Source organism: Salmo salar, chromosome 01 (genome assembly GCF_965601325.2).
Source record: "Salmo salar chromosome 01, fSalSal1, whole genome shotgun sequence".
Taxonomy (NCBI): domain Eukaryota; kingdom Metazoa; phylum Chordata; class Actinopteri; order Salmoniformes; family Salmonidae; genus Salmo; species Salmo salar.
Genome location: NC_138291.1, coordinates 55867434 through 55886882, shown reverse-complemented (window position 1 = coordinate 55886882; position 19449 = coordinate 55867434). Strand labels below are relative to the sequence as shown.

The 19449-nt window shown below is 43.9% G+C and overlaps 1 protein-coding gene across 2 annotated transcripts in view; it reads left to right on the top strand.

The window, feature by feature from the left end:
- Positions 1-19449, top strand: part of inpp5a (inositol polyphosphate-5-phosphatase A) — a 200466-nt gene that overhangs the window by 137369 nt on the left and 43648 nt on the right. For both annotated transcript variants that reach the window (XM_014200229.3, XM_014200220.3), the window contains exon 9: positions 5810-5894. In XM_014200229.3, the coding sequence (XP_014055704.1) occupies positions 5810-5894 (85 nt within the window). The remainder of the gene's footprint in view (positions 1-5809; positions 5895-19449) is intronic.

The following is a 19449-nucleotide window of genomic DNA, read 5'->3' as shown; positions in this document are numbered from 1 at the left end:
TCATTGTGGGGAGGGGGTAAGGAGGGGAAGTGGACACCACCAGCTGAGATCCAGAGGGGCTGCTGGTGCAGGAGCCTGGTCAGCGAGACAGTCTAGGGAACGAGCTCCGTGGCTGGGCCCAACCTCAGCCCCTTCCCTTATCTAGCGCCCTGGCTAATAATGCAGCTTACGGCCCATTGAGAACACATCTGATAAGCCCCTTCCTCTGTGGCCCTTTTAACTGCTAAGCAGTGTTTATTTCCAAAGCGCTTCAAGGCCTCCGGGGAACAATGCTGAGAAGGAACAGCGTTTAGCCAGCCAAACCTCTCCATTGAGTCACATCAAAAATGCACTTCTCCGGTCTCTGGCTGATGTGTGGCCGGGCAGCTTCATGAGAGAAGGGAAAGTCCTGTTTGAAATGTATACCCTCCTTGCCTGTTTTTATTCCCCCATGCCTTCCCCTTTGAAAACTGAGATATGAGCCTCAAACGGCATCTAAAGTTATTAACCCTTTCATTAATATTTGCCTTGACGCTTGGCGTCATTGCCTCATTACATAAGACATTTGTTTTCGTGTAGTGTGGGAATATACAAAAATGATGCTGTGTTCTTAATATCGGAAATATACATTCGATATATGATCCTGAAATTGGTTTGGGAATTGTGTTTTTGATAAAACCACTGCAGATATCAATGCTTCCTTATGAGACTCTTACAGACCCTTTTTCCTGTAAGGAAGCATTGATATATACGACTCTGTATCTAGTAAAATGCCCTCTAATTTGCTTAGTTCCACCAAGGACTGGTGATGTAAGGAGGACACCGAGTCTGTGCTAATTCAGGGCCCTGGCCAAGAGGATGGGAAAGCAGGCTGCCAAGAACCATGTGAAATGATAGCTATGAGATAAAATCAACACAATTTTTTTCTTTAGCTAAAAATCTTTTGTTTATTGGAGTTGTGTTCCTTTTTATTCTCTCCCTTTGAGTGGCTGGTCCGGTTCAGGAGAGAACAGTTTTACATTACATCCGTGAAATCTTGGTATAAAGACCACCTTTGTCCCCCGCCATTATTTTCACACAAATATAGTCCATTGTCACACAGCTGAAGTTAATTTGATCAACATTGGAGACATTTAACTGTTTTGTTCGCTGAAAAGGCTCGTTTCATGCTCATTTTCGAGGCATTGAAAAGCAATGATTGGCAAAAAAATGATGTTGCCGTTAACAATTCAGGACAATTAGTTTCCCAGGGGGAAGCAGTGGGCCGTACTGGCCGCCACACAGCAATTCATTGTCATTTTATGGACGGTCATCAGTCAACTGTCAGAGCATCTCAAAGAGCCCTCCAATCTAAATGTTTCCTTTAAGGCTTTTCCCAGAACAACAGGCTGAAAGAGAAGAGAAAGGAGAGCCTGTTTCCAGGCAATAGACATGTTCAGCTGGAAGAAGGACTGAATAATTGCAGAGAGATCCTCCATAAAAGCCAGATAAATTGATTAGACAGGGTAGTAGTAGTGTGGTGCGCGTACGTGTTTATACAAAATGTATAAATTAGTGTTTTAGTGGAGGTGTGGTGAATGTGATAGTAGAATATATATATTCTTTAAAAGCATCGGATTGACTCAATGTGTGTGCTTATGCTTATTTGGGTTTGCATGCAGGCTCCTGCTATGACCTGTGTGTTTGTGTGGCACAGGGAATACTGTGGTTGCTGCCTTACGTCATTCAGTAGTAGGGTTGCAACATTTCAAGAATTTTCAATACATTTTTCCCAAATCCCAGTTGGCGGATTACCTTAAATCAGGAGGGAATAAGCAGGAACCAGGATTTCTGCAAAGCTACGGAATTGATTGAAGGTTCCTGGAACTTTGCAACACGATTCATTAGAGACTGAAGGAGAGCATAGGCTTTAGGTGGCTAGTTGTGTTTAGGGGCTAGTGGACAGTGCTAGCTCAGCTAGGGACCAAATACAGTATAGCCCTTTATGGGGGTAGTGGTGTGGAGAGGGGTGTCAGTGTGTGACTGTGAACTGCCTCCTCACCCTGGGAGGCCTGGGAGCAGCAGGGGGTTAATCCCTCCCCAGTCACTCTACTGTATAGAATCAGTTCATTAGCAAGTAGCCACCATTCACTATTAGCTCTGCAGCCATGGGGATTGAAGAACCGTAAATGAGTATATTGTACTGTATATTGTCTACAACCGTTTGACCTAGTTATGTATCTGCAGAATAGAGATCTGATGAAATGAGTCAATATGATAGGTTCACAAGGCTGTAAGATGTGGCTCCCATGCATGTTGGATTTGGCAGATGGGTGTTACTGCTGAGAAGAGGTTGGACAGGCTTGTAATCGCCACCTATACCAGTCGACCCAACACCACCAGATCCAGTGGCTGACATCCTTCCTCCCTGGGATCGTTTGCGTCCCTATTAGAAATGCTGTGGGATTTGACCAGTCATTGCATTTGACGTTGTTGGGTTGGTTTATCCTCTAACCTCTGTGTGACCGCGACACCCCACAAGCACCCTTTTGGCATGACTCAACTGGGAGAGCTGGGTTGGGTGGAAGAAGGGGTTCTGGGTGGGGTGGGGGTGCTGGTAGCGGGTGGCCAACCCTGGGTGTCACAGGTCACATCAGGGATCCTCCCCTGGCCCATTGAGCCAGACGTCAAGAAGCACATTCTTCACAATGTTAACATTCTCCAAAATTCTCAACATCACACTCCCAATGGATGACTCCGCATTGGCTTTTGTAGTGTGCCGCCGAGTTGAATTTGAATGAATCATTCATTTTTGATAGGCTAACGTAACGTTACTTGATGAGGCGTGTTAGCGTTACTTGACGAAGGCGTGTTAGCGTTAGCTAGCAGTAAATGCTTTTGTCTTGAAGCTAAAATGTAACGAGTGTACGGAAGAGAAGAAAATAAACCCTTTAATTGTCTGCACATGATTGTGAATTGTTGAATAATACAAGCGTGTAATATGGTTAAGACGAAAAGTTTCTTGCATAGTTGAACAGTTTTTTTGGTAAGCACGCTTACTGGCTGTACTATAGGCTAACGTGACTGGGATATTTAAGCTGCAGTGCAAGAATGTCTGTTGCCAAGCCCACAAATTCTCTCTCGGCACATGACAGTCCGTTGCTAATGTAAACTGGAAAGTTTATGTCCATATTATGTCAGTTGAAATCTCGTCGCGGTGCTTCTGCTGCAACTCTCTTCAATCTGAATAAGCCCTAAGCCATTTATGTGTGTGTGTGAGCAGTGAATGTGTCAGGAATGTGCTCCCTGTGCTTTGTGCGGCTGCAGTAGGGGGCCTGGGAGCAGAGTTGGGAGGCCATGTTATAAATTAGCGGCTGACCCTGTCTTTGTGTGGCCCCAGGAAGGCCTGACTGATAGCCCCCCCTCATTGAGAACGGCCCCTGTAAAGAGCCTCTTTCAGAGGTGTCACCGTGCGATGAATTGGCCGGGGGAAGCATGTTTATAGACTGTGTAAAGAACTGCGTCTTTGTGTGGAAATATCGCTGACACTGTTACAGTTTGCTTGAATGAACTGTGATGACGCGACTAATGGGGCCCCCGCTGGGGGGCCTGCAGGGGGCCCTCAGGACCCCCCACCACAGCCCCATTCACACCCAGTCCGCTGTGGCTAATGTCAATTCTTCGGGACGCCATAAAGGCCAAGCAAAAGTCAACTTTCACACCAGCGGGTCACCACAAGTGCTTTAGGAAATGACAATGTAAACAGAGCGTTACCTTCTGACCTGCGGCTGATACCTTAGCCCTACAGACAGAACATCCAGGGCTACGGCATTAGACATGGCTATTAGAGGGATGAAGCTGGGAACAGGCTCGCCCCAGCACTGGGCCCTGGGGAAACGCACACGCTCTCCAGGGAGAGTGGCATGGTCTGAATCGTCCCTTTGTTTTCTCTCTTGTCCCTTTCGCCTCTCCTCGCTCTCTCTCTGCTCACTCCCTCCACACTCACCCTCTCCTCTATTTTATCCCCGTCCCCCGTCCCCTCCTCTCTTCACTCTCATTCTCCCCTCTCTCTGTTCTCCCTATCTCTCCTCTATGCAAATGTACTCCATTCACTTTTTGGAGTGAGCTCATTTCTTTTTTAAGAATAAAGCCACCTTAAAGTTGTCTGTCTACAAATGTTCGTAATGCTTCATGTCGGCAAGCCTCCGTTGTACGAGTTACATGCTGAGCATACACAGATAATATCATTATTTGAATACTATTCTCATCCTAATCGTCACTATAACCTTTTACTTTTATTAGGCCGATATTTATTTTTACAGAGAACTTGGTCCATTTAACCCCGGGACACTGTGAGTCGTGGGTTTGCAAACACATCGATTTAAGGGACCCGAGGAATGTGTTGAAGTGGCCGTTCCATTGGCCACTTGCACATTTACATTTGAGTCATTTAACAGGTGCTCTCATCCAGAGTGACTTACATGAGCAATTAGGGTTAAGTGCCTTGCTCAAGGGCACATTGGCAGATTTTTCACCTAGTCTGCTCTGGGATTTGAACCAGCGACCTTTCGGTTGCTGGCCCAACACTCTTAACCACTCGGCTACCTGCCGCTAGGCTACAGCAAGTGTGAACTGTCCTTGTATTTGAATAGAGTGCTCTTCCAGTCCCCATGGCTGGGGAAGGTCAGTGATGACATCACCCAGCCTGTGTGTTACCCCCATCCCTTCCCCCACCCCGAGCACCCATGACTGGTAGTCTGAGGTGCAGGTGTCCGCCAGTCTCCCCACAACAAGCAACCCCCCCCCTCCCCTCCTCTTTAGAGAAACACTGGCTGGGCTGTGGTGATGCTTTACGACACAGGTCCAGGAATGGACCCACCACAGAGTGCCTTCTCTTTTTATGGCCTCATAAATATATTGTTATCAGGGGGCCGGGAGAGAGTCCGCCCTCCGCCTGGCGATTTATCCCCCCTCCCCGATTAGCAAGGCGCTAGCATTCTTAATCATTCATTACGCAAGTAGGCTAGCAGCGCTAACTCTGTCGTCTTAATTTCTTATCTCTCCCCTGTAAGAGGGGAGCCTCTTTTTAAGTCAATGATTAGGTATAGGAAGTTAATTATACGTCGCTTAGGTGCGTTTTAAATGCGCTCGGATGCCAGTGCTGCTGTAGATCTGGAAGCATTCCATGAACCTGGTATCTGGACTCCATGAATCCTCCCTACCTCACACAGCTCTATATATTGGATTGAATTAGATACTGTGGGTTACAGGATTTCTCTCTGTGTTACTGTTCAATGATCATGTCCCTATATTTATTTTACCTTTTTATTCCGTGGCTAGATGGTCTATACATCAACACATACTAGGTAGTATTCAAGTGTGGATATTGGGACAGAGTTCATGACTGCTTACATTCCATGCAAAGTTTTGCAGCTTCCCATAGAATGGAGATCATACTGTCCACACAGACTCAATATAATTTGCTCATACACTATTTGGAACAGCATGCTCAAGTCAGCTCAGTCACATTACTAGAACATAATTTGAAACTTTCACAGCTAATTTCACTTTCTACTCGAGATTAACAATATTTGAAAGGCCCCGATTTTACTCAAACCAATTCATGTTAAATGCTTTACAATTCTGTCTGGGATTTTGTCATGTTGAATATTATTCTCCACGGGGTGAAACACTTCTGATCAATGTGCTTGTGCCACCAGGTGGTGCTGTGCACCTCATAAATGAAATGAAATGCCCTAAGGCAGCCAACCTGAGAGGCCCATCAACAGTATAGGCCTACTCCACTTGAAGCAATTCACTGTTGATGACAAATTGTTTTCATCTTTTTCAGGATCACTGACCAGAGGTTTGAAAAGGTGCCATATTTTGTCTTCGGAGACTTCAACTTCAGGTTGGATACAAGGCAGGTTGTTGAGGTAAGCACTGATGCATGTATTGCAAGCATATCGGTTACAGAGTCTACAATGGTTTGTGTGTGTGTTTATGAACATAGTTTGCCAGGGTTTACGGGGGACACCAAACACAAGCCCCTCACAGTTATGGCTCATTATCACCCCTCTACTGTGGCTGGCCCAGCTGTGTTTGCCAACCAACCCTCCAAGTGCATTGTTAGGTTCCCCTCTCTATCTCTTCCTCACTCTCTCCCTCCCCTTCTCTTGGTGCAAATGAGGCTACATTGCAGAGTCAGTGTAGAGTAGTCATTCAGCAATCCTCATCAGGAGATGGGGGGGGGTTGTAGGATAACAAGCCATAAAGTTCCACACAGACTGTGGAGCTCCATGATAACAGAGACTAGACACTTGTGGGGCAAACCCTGCTCTCACCACACAATGGCCCCTCAAATCAGTGGCTCTGTTCAAGGTGTGGGCATTGTTCATTTGGGAGAAGCCCCGCACTCTCAAAAGGGAAGGGGAATAGGAGTGGGGAGGAGGGTGGTGGGCGGTTGTTGAATGGAGGGGTTTTGCTCAAATGGTTCAGGAAAGACTTCATCCTGTGAGGTAAAGTGAGAAGGGCCTTTTGAGTGGGGAATGTGGTTTAACCATCCAACCACTAGGGGAGGAATTAAATAGAATACTTTATTGAGTGCAGCAACCAACTAGTCCTGTGCCAATGGGACTGGGAGAGGTCATGTATTTCCTCCAGAGATTCATTGAATGAGGATGTGGTTTCAAACTGCTGAGTTGTGTATGTGACCATATGATGTACTGTATCTATCACATTGATATATTGCATTTTCTAATTCTCCGGTGGTACATTGAATTCCACAGAAGTAATTGGTGCACATTAGAGCTGCTGATCATGTGAGAATATTATAAGTTGCTTTGGAGATAATACAGTAAGCCAAGGTCCGAAGTCCACAGCAGCCACAGCCTGAGAGGGAGGAGGGAAGAGTAGATGCCTGAAGAATTATCAGAGAACACTGAGACTATTGAGAAAAACTGTTGTGAATCAGTCACTCGACCCAACATCTAGTTTACCTCGAGTGAGGAGTAGGATGTGGTTAGCATGACTGTGATCATGAAATACAAACAGCGCGCATTAGTTTGATATTACAGCTACGGCTGAGACATAGTCATTGTTTAAAAAATAAATAATGGAACCTTTATTTAACTAAGCAAGTCAGTTTAAGAACAAATTCTTATTTACATTGACGGCCTATCTCAGCCAAACACGGACGACGCTGGGCCGATTGTGCGCCACCCTACGGGACTCCCAATCACGGCCGGATGTGATACAGCCTGGATTCGAACCAGGGACTGTAGTGACGCCTCTTGCACTGAGATGCAGTGCCTTAGACCGCTGCACCACTCGGGAGCCCATTGTGACCATAGGTCCACACAAAAAGTGACGTTTTCAACGAAAATCACAAAAGTAGCAATCTTTCCCCATTGAAAGCAGTTCAGCCAAGTCTAAATTCAAGCATCAACGACACACGTAGTTCACTTTTTTTATTATGACTGTCCAAATATTGTGAATGATGTATATTCATATCAGAGGAGCTATAGGAGGATGGGGAGGAGCTATAGGAGGATGGGTTAATTGTAATGGCTGGAATGGAATAGATGGAACAGTATCAATCATCTGGAAACCGCATGTTTGACTCCGTTCCATTTATTTCATTCCAGCAAATACAATGAGCCGGTCCTCCTATAGTTCCTCCCACCAGCCTCCTTTGATTAATGTCATAAACCATGTTTCCATCTGACATTTTTATGCGAGGTAAAGTACGATGAGCTTGATGCTCCTTTCCAATAACTATAGAGGGTCTTATTCTGGTGATATGATTGATGCTTGGCTGCTGTTTGACAATGAAAAAATAATCTTGCTCTTTTGTCCATAATAATCTCATCATATAGGCTAGTCCCGAAATGTATCTGCGAGCTGTTGGCTAGAGCGCACGTGCCAAGACCATAGTGGGTACATTCACTATATAACAAAAAAAATATATATATATCATTTTTTTTATTTATCGATCGGGCCTGCATCCTCCGAAACATGACATGAACATGAACACGGCAAACCGCACTTCTTAACCTCTATGGGCTAGGTCCCACCTACGTAACAGCCACTGGCAGCCTGTGGCGCGATTTTCAAAACCGTAAAAATCCTATTACTTCAATTTCTCAAACATATGACTATTTTACAGCTATTTAAAGACAAGACTCTCGTTAATCTAACCACACTGTCCGATTTCAAAAAGGCTTTACAACGAAAGCAAAACATTAGATTATGTCAGCAGAGTACCAAGCCAGAAATAATCAGACACCCATTTTTCAAGCCAGCATATAATGTCACCAAAACCCAGAAGACAGCTAAATGCAGCACTCACCTTTGATGATCTTCATCAGATGACAACCCTAGGACATTATGTTATACAATACATGCATGTTTTGTTCAATCAAGTTCATATTTATATCAAAAACCAGCTTTTTACATTAGCATGTGACGTTCAGAACTAGCATACCCCCCGCAAACTTCCGGGGAATTCGCTAACATTTTACTAAATTACTCACAATAAACGTTCACAAAAAGCATAACAATTATTTTAAGAATTATAGATACAGACCTCCTCTATGCACTCGATATGTCCGATTTTAAAATAGCTTTTTGGTGAAAGCATATTTTGCAATATTCTAAGTACATAGCCCAGGCATCACGGGCTCGCTATTTAGACACCCGGCAAGTTTAGCACTCACCATAATCATATTTACTATTATAAAGGTTTGATTACCTTTTGTTGTCTTCGTCAGAATGCACACCCAGGACTGCTACTTCAATAACAAATGTTGGTTTGGTCCAAAATAATCCATCGTTATATCCGAATAGCGGCGTTTTGTTCGTGCGTTCCAGACACTATCCGAAATAGTAAAGAAGTGTCGCGCGCATGGCGCAATTCGTGACAATAAAATTCTAAATATTCCATTACCGTACTTCGAAGCATGTCAACCGCTGTTTAAAATCAATTTTTACGCCATTTTTCTCGTAGAAAAGCGATAATATTCCGACAGGGAATCTCCTTTTCGGCAAACAGAGGAAAAAATCCCAAAGGCGGGGGCGGTCGGGTCACGCGCATAAGCCCAGTGTCCCTTGATCGGCCACTTGAGAAAGGCGATAATGTGTTTCAGCCTGGGGCTGGAATGACGACATTCTGTTTTTTCCCGGGCTCTGAGCGCCTATGGACGACGTGGGAAGTGTCACGTTAGAGCAGAGATCCTTAGTAAATGATAGAGATGGAAAAGAAGTTCAAGAAATGGTCAGACAGGCCACTTCCTGTAAAGGAATCTCTCAGGTTTTGACCTGCCATTTGAGTTCTGTTATACTCACAGACACCATTCAAACAGTTTTAGAAAATTGAGGGTGTTTTCTATCCATATGTAACAAGTATATGCATATTCTAGTTACTGGGTAGGAGTGGTAACCAGATTAAATCGGGTATGTTTTTTATCCAGCCGTGTCAATACTGCCCCCTAGCCCTAACAGGTTTTAACACCTGCTCGCTTAACCTCTCTGGGGTATGTGGGACGCTTCTCGTTAATCCAACCACATTGTCCGATTTCAAAAAGGCTTTACGGCGAAAGCATAACATTAGATTATGTTAGGACAGCGCCGAGACAAGAAAAACCACACAGCCAATTTCCAAGCAAGGAGAGGCGTCACAAAAACCAGAAATACAGCTAAAATGAATCACTAACCTTTGATGATCTTCATCAGATGGCACTCATAGGACTTCATGTTACACAATACATGTATGTTTTGCTCGATAAAGTTCATATTTATGGTGAATGAGCACATCAATTTACAGAAATACTCATCATAAACGTTGATATAATATTAAACAGTTATTCAAAGAATTATAGATACACTTCTCCTTAATGCAACCGCTGTGTCAGATTTCAAAAAAGCTTTACGGCGAAAGCAAATTTTGCAATCTGAGTACAGCGCTCAGATATCAAAACAAGCCATACAGACACCCGCCATTTTGGAGTCAGCAGAAATTATAAATATGCACTTACCTTTGATGATCTTCATCAGAATGCACTCCCAGGTATCCCAGTTCCACATTAAATGTTTGTTTTTGTTCGATAAAGTCCATAATTTAAGTCCAAATACCTCCTTTTTGTTCGCACGTTTAGTCCACTACTCCAAATGCAGGAAGCAGGCGCAAAATGTCACGACGAAAAGTAAAAAAAAACGTATATTTACGTTCGTAGAAACATGTCAAACGATGTATAGCATCAATCTTTAGTATGTTTTTATCATAAAACTTCAGTAATATTCCAACCGGACAATTCCAATGTCTTCAAAAAAGAAAAGGAACACAGCTAACTCTCACGTGAGTGTACGCCACTGAACTCATGTCATTTTCTCACTCATCTACTTCCAGGAGCTCTTATTCTCTCCCTATTCACAGTAGAAGCATGGAACAACGTTCTAAAGACTGTTGACATCTAGTGGAAGCCTTAGGAAGTGCAAAATGAACCCTAAGTCACTGTATACTGTATAGGCAATCACTTGAAAAACTACAAACCTCAGATTTCCACACTTCCTGGTTGGATTTTCCTCAGGTTTTTGCCAGCCATATGAGTTCTGTTATACTCACAGACATCATTCAAACAGTTTTCGAAACTTCAGAGTGTTTTCTATCCAAATAATATGCATATCCTACCTTCTGAGCCCGAGTAGCAGGCAGTTTACTACGGGCACGCCTTTCGTCCGGATGTCAAAATACTGCCCCCTACCCTAGAGAAGTTAACCCAGAAGCCAGCTGCCCCAATGTGTTGGAGGAAACAGTTCAACTGACGACCGGAGTCAGCCTGCAGATGCCCGACCCACCACAAGGAGTCACTAGAGTGCGATAAGCCAAGTAAAGCCCCCCCCTCCCCTAACCCGGACGTCGCTTGGCTAATTGTGCGCCGCACTATGAGATCGAACCCCAGGCTGTAGTGACGCGGCGACACTGCGATGCAGTGCCTTAGAGCGCTGCGCCACTCGGGAAGCCATAACAAACTCTTAGTAGAGTTGAAAATGCAAAGGAAACCAATGGTAATTTAACCGTAAAAGTTATTTTTATGTGCACGTTTTCATCACGTACAGCATGTTATTAGCACACCCTGCACACCGAAATGTATATTTTTAACTAGTATGCAGTAAGTTGATAACGATTTCACCAAAGTATGTTGTATCAGACATTTCAAACAACATTCCCAGCTAATGGTATTTAACTTAAGGGAATGAACAAGATTTAACAATGCAACCGTGAGGCTAATTTTAAGTGTTTAAAAATAAATAAATAATTACATCTATACCCCAGTACGACCTACGTGACCGCAGTGAAATGGGGGGGGGGGGGGGGGTGTCTAAAGTACAAAGAGTACCTCAGGAAGTCAGATCTGTGGTCCGTGAAGTCCCTTCTACCACCACTCTCTATTCTCTCACACACACACACACACACACACACACACACACACACACACGCGCGCACACTTTCTCTCACCTCGCACACACTTACTCACAAGCCCCTCTACTTCCTCTTACTCCTTCCTAAGAGGTCCTCATACTCACCCTTTAATAGGACAACACCAAATGCTGATGACATCATCCAAGGGGCTCGGCTTGTTAAAGAGGCAGCATTCTACACATATAAACCCGTCCAGTGCGGAGCTCACCGGTTTGATTTAATGGTGACCTGTACTATATGTGGTTGTGGAGGGCCCCTGTGATGTCACCAGTAAACAGATGAGTGTAGTCTCCATGTGGCTCTAACTCCCAGCCAGCGGCTATGTCAACCCTATAATGACAATTAATGTCAGCCGGACAATTAGTGGACATTGGGACTATGCTTTACTGTAGATTGGCCCTGGTGGATCGATCGGCCCTGCTTATCTGGAGATTGATTCAGATGTAGGCTCTCTCTCTCTAACACACACGCACACACATATACACTACTTGTCAGAAGTTTTAGAACACCTACTCATACAAGGGTTTTTCTTTATTTTGACTATTTTCAATATTGTAGAATAATAGTGAAGCCAAAAAAGCTATAAAATAACACATATGGAATCATGTAGTAACCAAAAAAGTGTTAAACAAATCATAATATTGTTTATATTTGAGATTCTTCAAATAGCCACCCTTTACCTTGATGATAGTTTTGCACACTCTCGGCATTCTCTCAAGCAGCTTCACCTGGAATGCTTTTCCAACAGTCTTGAAGGAGTTCCCACAAACGCTGAACACTTGTTGGCTGCTTTTCCTTCACTCTGCCGTTCGACTCATCCCAAACCATCTCAATTTGGTTGAGGACCTGGCCTCCACAATCCCCCGACATCTGATGCAGCACTCCATCACTCTCCTTCTTGGTAAAATAGCTCTTACACAGTCTGGAGGTGTGTTGGGTTATTTTCCTGTTGAAAAACAAATGATAGACCCACTAAGCCCAAACCAGATGTGATAGCTTATCGCTGCAGAATACTGTGGTAGCCGTGCTGGTTAAGTGTGCCTTCAATTCTAAATAAATCACAGACAGTGTCACCAGCAAAGCACCATCACACCTCCTCCTCCATGCTTTACGGTGGGTAATACACATGCGGAGATCATCCGTTCACCCACACCGCGTCTCACAAAAACACAGCGGTTGGAACCCAAAACATTTTTGGGGGACTCATCAAACCAAATGACACATTTCCACTGGTCTAATGTCCAATTCATTAGAGGTAACTCTGGGTCTTCCATTCCTGTAGCGGTCCTCATGAGAGCCAATTTCATCAGAGCGCTTGATGGTTTTTGCGACTGCACGTGAAGAAACTTTCACATTTCTTAACATTTTCGGCATTGACTGACCTTCAAGTCTTAAAGTAATGACTGACTGTCGTTTCTCTTTGCTTATTTGAGCTGTTCTTGCCATAATACGGACTTGGACTTTTACCAAATAGGGCTATCTTGGGTATACCCCTCTACCTTGTCACAACACAACTGATTGGCTCAAACACATTAAGAAGGAAAGAAATTCCACAAATTAACTTTTTAGAAGGCACACCTGTTAAGTGAAATGCATTCCAGATGACTACCTCATGAAGCTGGTTGAGAGAATGCCAAAAGTGTGCAAAGCTGTTATCAAGGCAAAGGGTAGCTATTTGAAGAATCTCAAATATAAAGTTTTAGAATACCTACCCAGTCAAGGGTTTTTCTTTATTTTTACTATTTTCTACATTGTAGAATAATAGTGAAGACAAACTATGAAATAACACATATGGAATCATGTAGTAACCAAAAAAGGTGTTATTAAACAAATCAAAATATATTTTATATTTGAGATTCTTCAAAGTAGCCACCCAAGACCTACCTTCAAGTGCAGTCGCAAAAACCATCAAGCACTATGATGAAACTTGCTCTCATGAGGACCGACACAGGAAAGGAAGACCCAGAATTACCTCTGCTGCAGAGGATAAGGTCAGTAGAGTTAACTGCACCTCAAATTGCAGCCCAAATAAATGCTTCACAGAGTTCAAATAACAGACACATCTCAACAGTTCAGAGGAGACTGTGTGATCAGGCCTTCATGGTTGAATTGCTGCAAAGAAACCACTACTGAAGGACACCAATAATAATAAGAGACTTGCTTGGGCCAAGAAACGCGAGAAATGGACATTAGACCGGTGGAAATCTGTCCTTTTGGTCTGATGAGTCCAAATTTGTGATTTTTGGTTCCAAACGCTGTGTCTTTGTGAGACGCAGATATGGTGAACGGATTATCTCTGCATGTGTGGCTCCCACCGTGAAGCATGGAGGAGGTGGTGTGGGGGTGCTTTGCTGGTGACACTGTCAGTGATTTATTTAGAAATCAAGGCACACTTAACCAGCATGGCTACCACAGCATTCTGCAGCGATACGCCATCCCATCTGGTTTGCGCTTAGTGGGAGTATAATTTGTTTTTCAACAGGACAATGACCCAACACACCTCCAGACTGTGTAAGTGCTATTTGACCAAGAAGGAGAGTGATGGAGTGCTGCGTCAGATGACCTGGCCTCCACAATCACCCGACCTCAACCAATTGAGATGGTTTGGGATGAGTTGGACCGCAGAGTGAAGGAAAAGCAGCCAACAAGTGCTCAGCATATGTGGGTGTCATCAAGGCAAAGGGTGGCTACTTTGAAGAATCTCAAATATTAAATATAATTGTTTATTACTTTTTTTGGTTACTATATGATTCCATATGTGCTATTTCATGGTTTTGATGTCTTCAGTATTATTCTACAAGGTAGAAAATAGTAAAAAACAAAGAACAACCCTTGAGTGAATAGGTTTGTCCAGTCTTTTGACTGTTACTGTATTTCTCTCTAGTTGTGATACACTACAGCTACACTGCTTCGCTCTGTCTGAGTGTCATCATGGACACCCGCTGCAGTGAGAATAGCCACCAGAGCCTCCCCTTTACCCATCATGCCCAGGCGGGTGGTTGTGGTGGAGTCTGCTGTGTCTGTGTGTGTGGTGTTCTACACTCCAGGCCCAATGTCCTATACCCCATTGTCCCAGGGTTGGACACAGGTGGTGGATTCCTGTCATGCTTGTGCGGCAGGATCAGTAACCAGAGGCTGTTGCCAGCTCCCCTCCCAACTGGGCTCTCCATTAATTGTGTCCGACAGAGGGAATTGGCTTCAATTGACCCCCATTCACTGGGCCTTTCACCGGGGGACAAAGGACACAGCCAAGTGGAGACTAATGCCGGGGTTGAGCTCCCTGGAGGTGGTCTCCCCAGTGTCATCGCTCTGTCCCTGGTCCTTTTCTCCTGCTCTGACTGGTTAGTAGAGGTGCAGGGAGAGGTGGGCCCAGCCAGGGAGATGTGGAGGAATGAGGCTGCCCAAGCGCTCGTGGGTGGATGGGGCAGTGGGTGCCCATTTTCCAATTGTATGCCATTACACTCTGTTTACTGCTTGAAATCTAACCACTGCATTCTTAATGGTGCACTGGGTTTTATGTTTTATTTTACATTTATTTAACTAGGCAAGTCAGGTAAGGACAAATTCTTATTTACAATGACTGCCTACCCCGTCCAAACCCTAACCCGGACGACGCTGGGCCAATTGTGCGCCGCCCTATGTGACTCCCAATCTCGGCCGGTTGTGATACAGCCTGGAATCGAACCAGGGTTTGTAGTAACGCCTCTAGCACTGAGATGCAGTGCCTTAGACCGCTGCGTCACTCGTGAGCCCAAAGTTGTCATGGTTCCAAGGAGAATAGTGTCTGTTCCTATAATACTGCTGTTTTCAGTACATACTGTCCTGAGTGTGTACAGTATGTTTGAGAGAAGGTATTTGGAGCAGAGGAACCACCTGTGTGTTGAGACGGTCTGGCAGAGACGAGGAAGAAGAGATGCATGGGATGTCCGGGACCCCTGGGGACCAGTGGCTGTGAATCACAGAGGCTCAGTGACAGGCCCAGGCTCCGTGCCTGGACTCTCAGTATATTTAAAATCCCTCCTAATTAAACTTTATAGAATGTAAATTTAATATCTGCAGAAATTGTGCGCTTCTGGCCGCCCCCTCCAATTTAAGGATTGATGGAGGTCAGCGCGGAGGTTAATTGCTGACTTGATCTACTGTCCCCATGACATAGCTTGTGCCTGTTTTAATTGGAGTTTATCTGGCCGCTACATGGGCAGATTTCATTAAGCTTGCGGCCTCTCACCGCGCCACCGCTCCCTGTGTGAGGGAGATCCAGGTTGGAGGATGTGTGGAAGTGTTCGGTAGAGCCCCCTGTCTGTGGCTAGAGAGAAGAGCAGGAGGATGGCAGGGGACGGCTCAGGCATCAATCTTCCTGCTTTGTCCTGGGTCTTTCTCTCACTTGAGCAGCATGAAATTTAAGGTGGGGCTGTTGACTAGGACCCACTCCAAATGAATGTTGTAAAATGCTCATTAATGACAAGCAGGGTAATAAATATTACATGTTTGTCATGGTGCTTTACAGCATATGGCCCATGCCAGGGAAAAGTGTGACGGGTGTGTGATTGTATGTGTGATTCTGTTTTGCATATTCTAAGCATATTCTCAATACAGTGTGCCTCTACACTGGCCTATGTTGAGATGTTTGTGAGTCTGTAAGTGTGTGTGTGTGGGCATACATGGGTGTGTGTTAGTGATGCGCGGGTCAGCTGTTTGTACACCTGTACCCGCCCGCAATTGCTCATAACCAATCCGCAAGGACTCGAGTCGCATGACTTGGACTCGAGTCGGACTCCAGTCGCAAATTTGATGACTTGAGACTCGACTTGATAGAAAATAACTTGACTTGGAGCCTCGAGACTCGACATTAACTTGAGACTGATGACTTGAAATTATCTGGTCAGGTTTTGTAACGTTTTGTCACTCATTTTGTGACAGAGTCTCCATGATTTACTCTCCATGCAGCCATAGATAGTAGCAGCAGCACACTCGGCCCTCTGATTGGACCAGCAAACTGCCGTTCAACACATCGGGAGAGCTAGCGCAGTGGTTCTCAGTTGGGAGAAGGTTTTGGGGGGTCGCAACTCACCAGTGTGAAACTGAATGGGAAAATATATTTTTTATACATATTTTAAGAGGCAACATATAGTTTACCATTTGTAGTTTATACAGTTGAAGTCGGAAGTTTACATACACTTAGGTTGGAGTCATTAAAACTAGTTTTTCAACCACTCCACAAATTTCTTGTTAACAAACTATAGTTTTAGCAAGTCGGTTAGGACATCTACTTTGTGCATGACACAAGTCATTTTTCCAACAATTGTTTACAGACAGATTATTTCACTTATAATTCACTGTATCACAATTCCAGTGGGTCAGAAGTTAACTTTGTGCATGTAGACTGTGCCTTGAAACAGCTTGGAAAATTCTAGAAAATGTTGTTATGGCTTTAGAAGCTTCTGATAGGCTAATTGACATCATTTGAGTCAATAGGAGGTGTACCTGTAGATGTATTTCAAGGCCTACCTTCAAACTCAGTGCCTCTTTGCTTGACATCATGGGGAAATCAAAAGAAATCAGCCAAGACCTCAGAAAAAAAAATTGTAGACCTCCACAAGTCTGGTTCATCCTTAGGAGCAATTTCCAAATGCCTGAAGGTACCACGTTCATCTGTACAAACAATAGTACGCAAGTATAAACACCATGGGAACATGCAGCCGTCATTCCGCTCAGGAAGGAGACACATTCTGTCTCCTAGATATGAACGTACTTTGGTGCGAAAGTGCAAATCATTCCCAGAACAACAGCAAAGGACCTTGTGAAGATGCTGGAGGAAACCGGTACAAAATATTTTGAACCCTGTGAATGTGATGAAAGAAATAAAAGCTGAAAGAAATCATTCTCTCTACTGTTATTCTGACATTTCACATTCTTACAACAAAGTGGTGATCCTAACTCACCTAAAACAGGGAATTTTTACTAGGATTAAATGTCAGGAATTGTGAAAAACTGAGTTTGAATGTATTTGGCTAAGGTGTATGTAAACTTCCAACTTCAACTGTAGCAAGCTTGCAAGTCATCATTAATCAAGTCGACAATCTACTGGCAAATCCTTTTCAATCCTTGTCATAAAAAGAGAAGAGAAATTATAGATAAAATGTATCGGTGCTCAACGGCCATTGGACATAAACATTACACAACAAGTTGTAAATTTCAAATTCAACAACGAGTGGTTTGGAAGGAATCAGTGGCTAACTGCAGGCATTGCAAAGCAATTACTAGCCTGCTATTCATTGGAGTGTATCTGTGGTCCAAGTCTGGGTTTATGGACCTCCTTTACAAGCTTAAAAGGATAAACATTCGACTTTGGCCATGCTGTCAATCCAGCTTGACTTCTGCCGCGCTCAAAACAACTGTAGACTCGGAAATCTCAGACTTCAGTGAGTTCAAGACTACTGGGAACTCGGGGGGGAAAAAATAGCTCAGACTGGGAAAATACGTTTTGAATGGTCATCCAACTCGGAATTCCAAGTCGGGAACTCTGTTCTCTTTCTAGAGCTACGTCCTGAAGAACACTAATGTCATGATTCGACCTTGTTTTTGCCGAGTTCCCAGTTATCTTGAAAGCACCATAAATCCAGAGGATGCCAGACTTTGACAAAATTTGCCAACGAATGAATGACCTGTTCAAGTGAGCACAGCACAACAAGGTGAGTTCAAAAATGTCTTGTATGCTGCGGCGTAAGTGATGTAATATGCCAACGAGATATGTATACTGTAGCTAAGAAAATAATACTAAGTATATATTGTGTAGTAAGCTGTTAGTAGCCCATGTGCCTCACCCTAATAGTTCGGTCCCTTTTCCATTCATAATTCTGATTTCTGATTTGGTGGTGCACATGTAGCCTATAGCCTGTTTTAGAGAGATGTCATCAAATATTGTAAGAGCTTTCATTGTCTGCTTATATGCCTCATTTATTTATCCTATGGTTCTGACTTGGTGTACAGGGAGAATACTGTAAGAACGGCCCATGTTCTGAATTCTGTCACTGTACATTTCAAAAGTGCTGAACATATAGTTAAATTGACTGCGTCCGTCCTAGCTCGCTCATTAATGTCTTAATCTAAATGACGGATTGCCTCTTATCGGCTTGTCGTCGCCTTATGCCATATTCATCTCAATTGTCAGTGGTAACCAGTGATCGCCAGGTGTAACAGTGGTAAAGTGTCGGGACTGCTGTTGAGACAGCTTTATGTAGACCCTAACAGTTTGTGGGCACCATTTGTCACCATTATAGTCCAATGAATGTATTGTTTAGTGTTGTGTTGTGGCTTTGCTGGCATGCATCTAAAATAATTTTTTTTCAGTGTGCCCCACCAAGATCTACATGCTAAAATTGCCACTGGATCGGCCTACATTTATATTATCCATATAAAATACAGTTTAGAAATATACTACAGAGGCATCTTTGCCAGAACAATAATAGGCTACCTGGCAATTTTATTGATCATTTTCATATTTTTAATAGGCCTAGTTTAGGTGGCTACCGGCTATATAAGATAGCTGTAACATAGCGCTGCTTTCAATATTATGGGATGAAGATCTAACACATTCTGACAAATTAAATGCAGTATTTGTGAGGAAGAACTCGGCAACGAGTGTTCTGCGGACATGCAGCCCTCCATGGTGATAGTGTGTGGTGCAGAAAGACCATGCTTTCCATCCGATCCTCTGCTGCATACAGGTTGGTAGGCCTTATGATTCTGCTTGCTCTGGAATCCAAAGAAGTGGCATTGTATCCCTACCTGATATTGGCTGCTAACATGGATGACTTTCTGCTAAAAATGCAGGTGTAAAACGCAGTTTATTTCTGTATCTTAAGTTTTGAAAATGCGTTGCCGTTTATGGCTGTAATGACAGGCTGCTTTTTGGGGTTTGTGTGTCAGAAGGTTTAAGAACCACTGAGCTAGCGAACAGATTGCTGATTTGCTGTACATCTATTGGATCGGGTGCAGCTCAAATGTCAAGT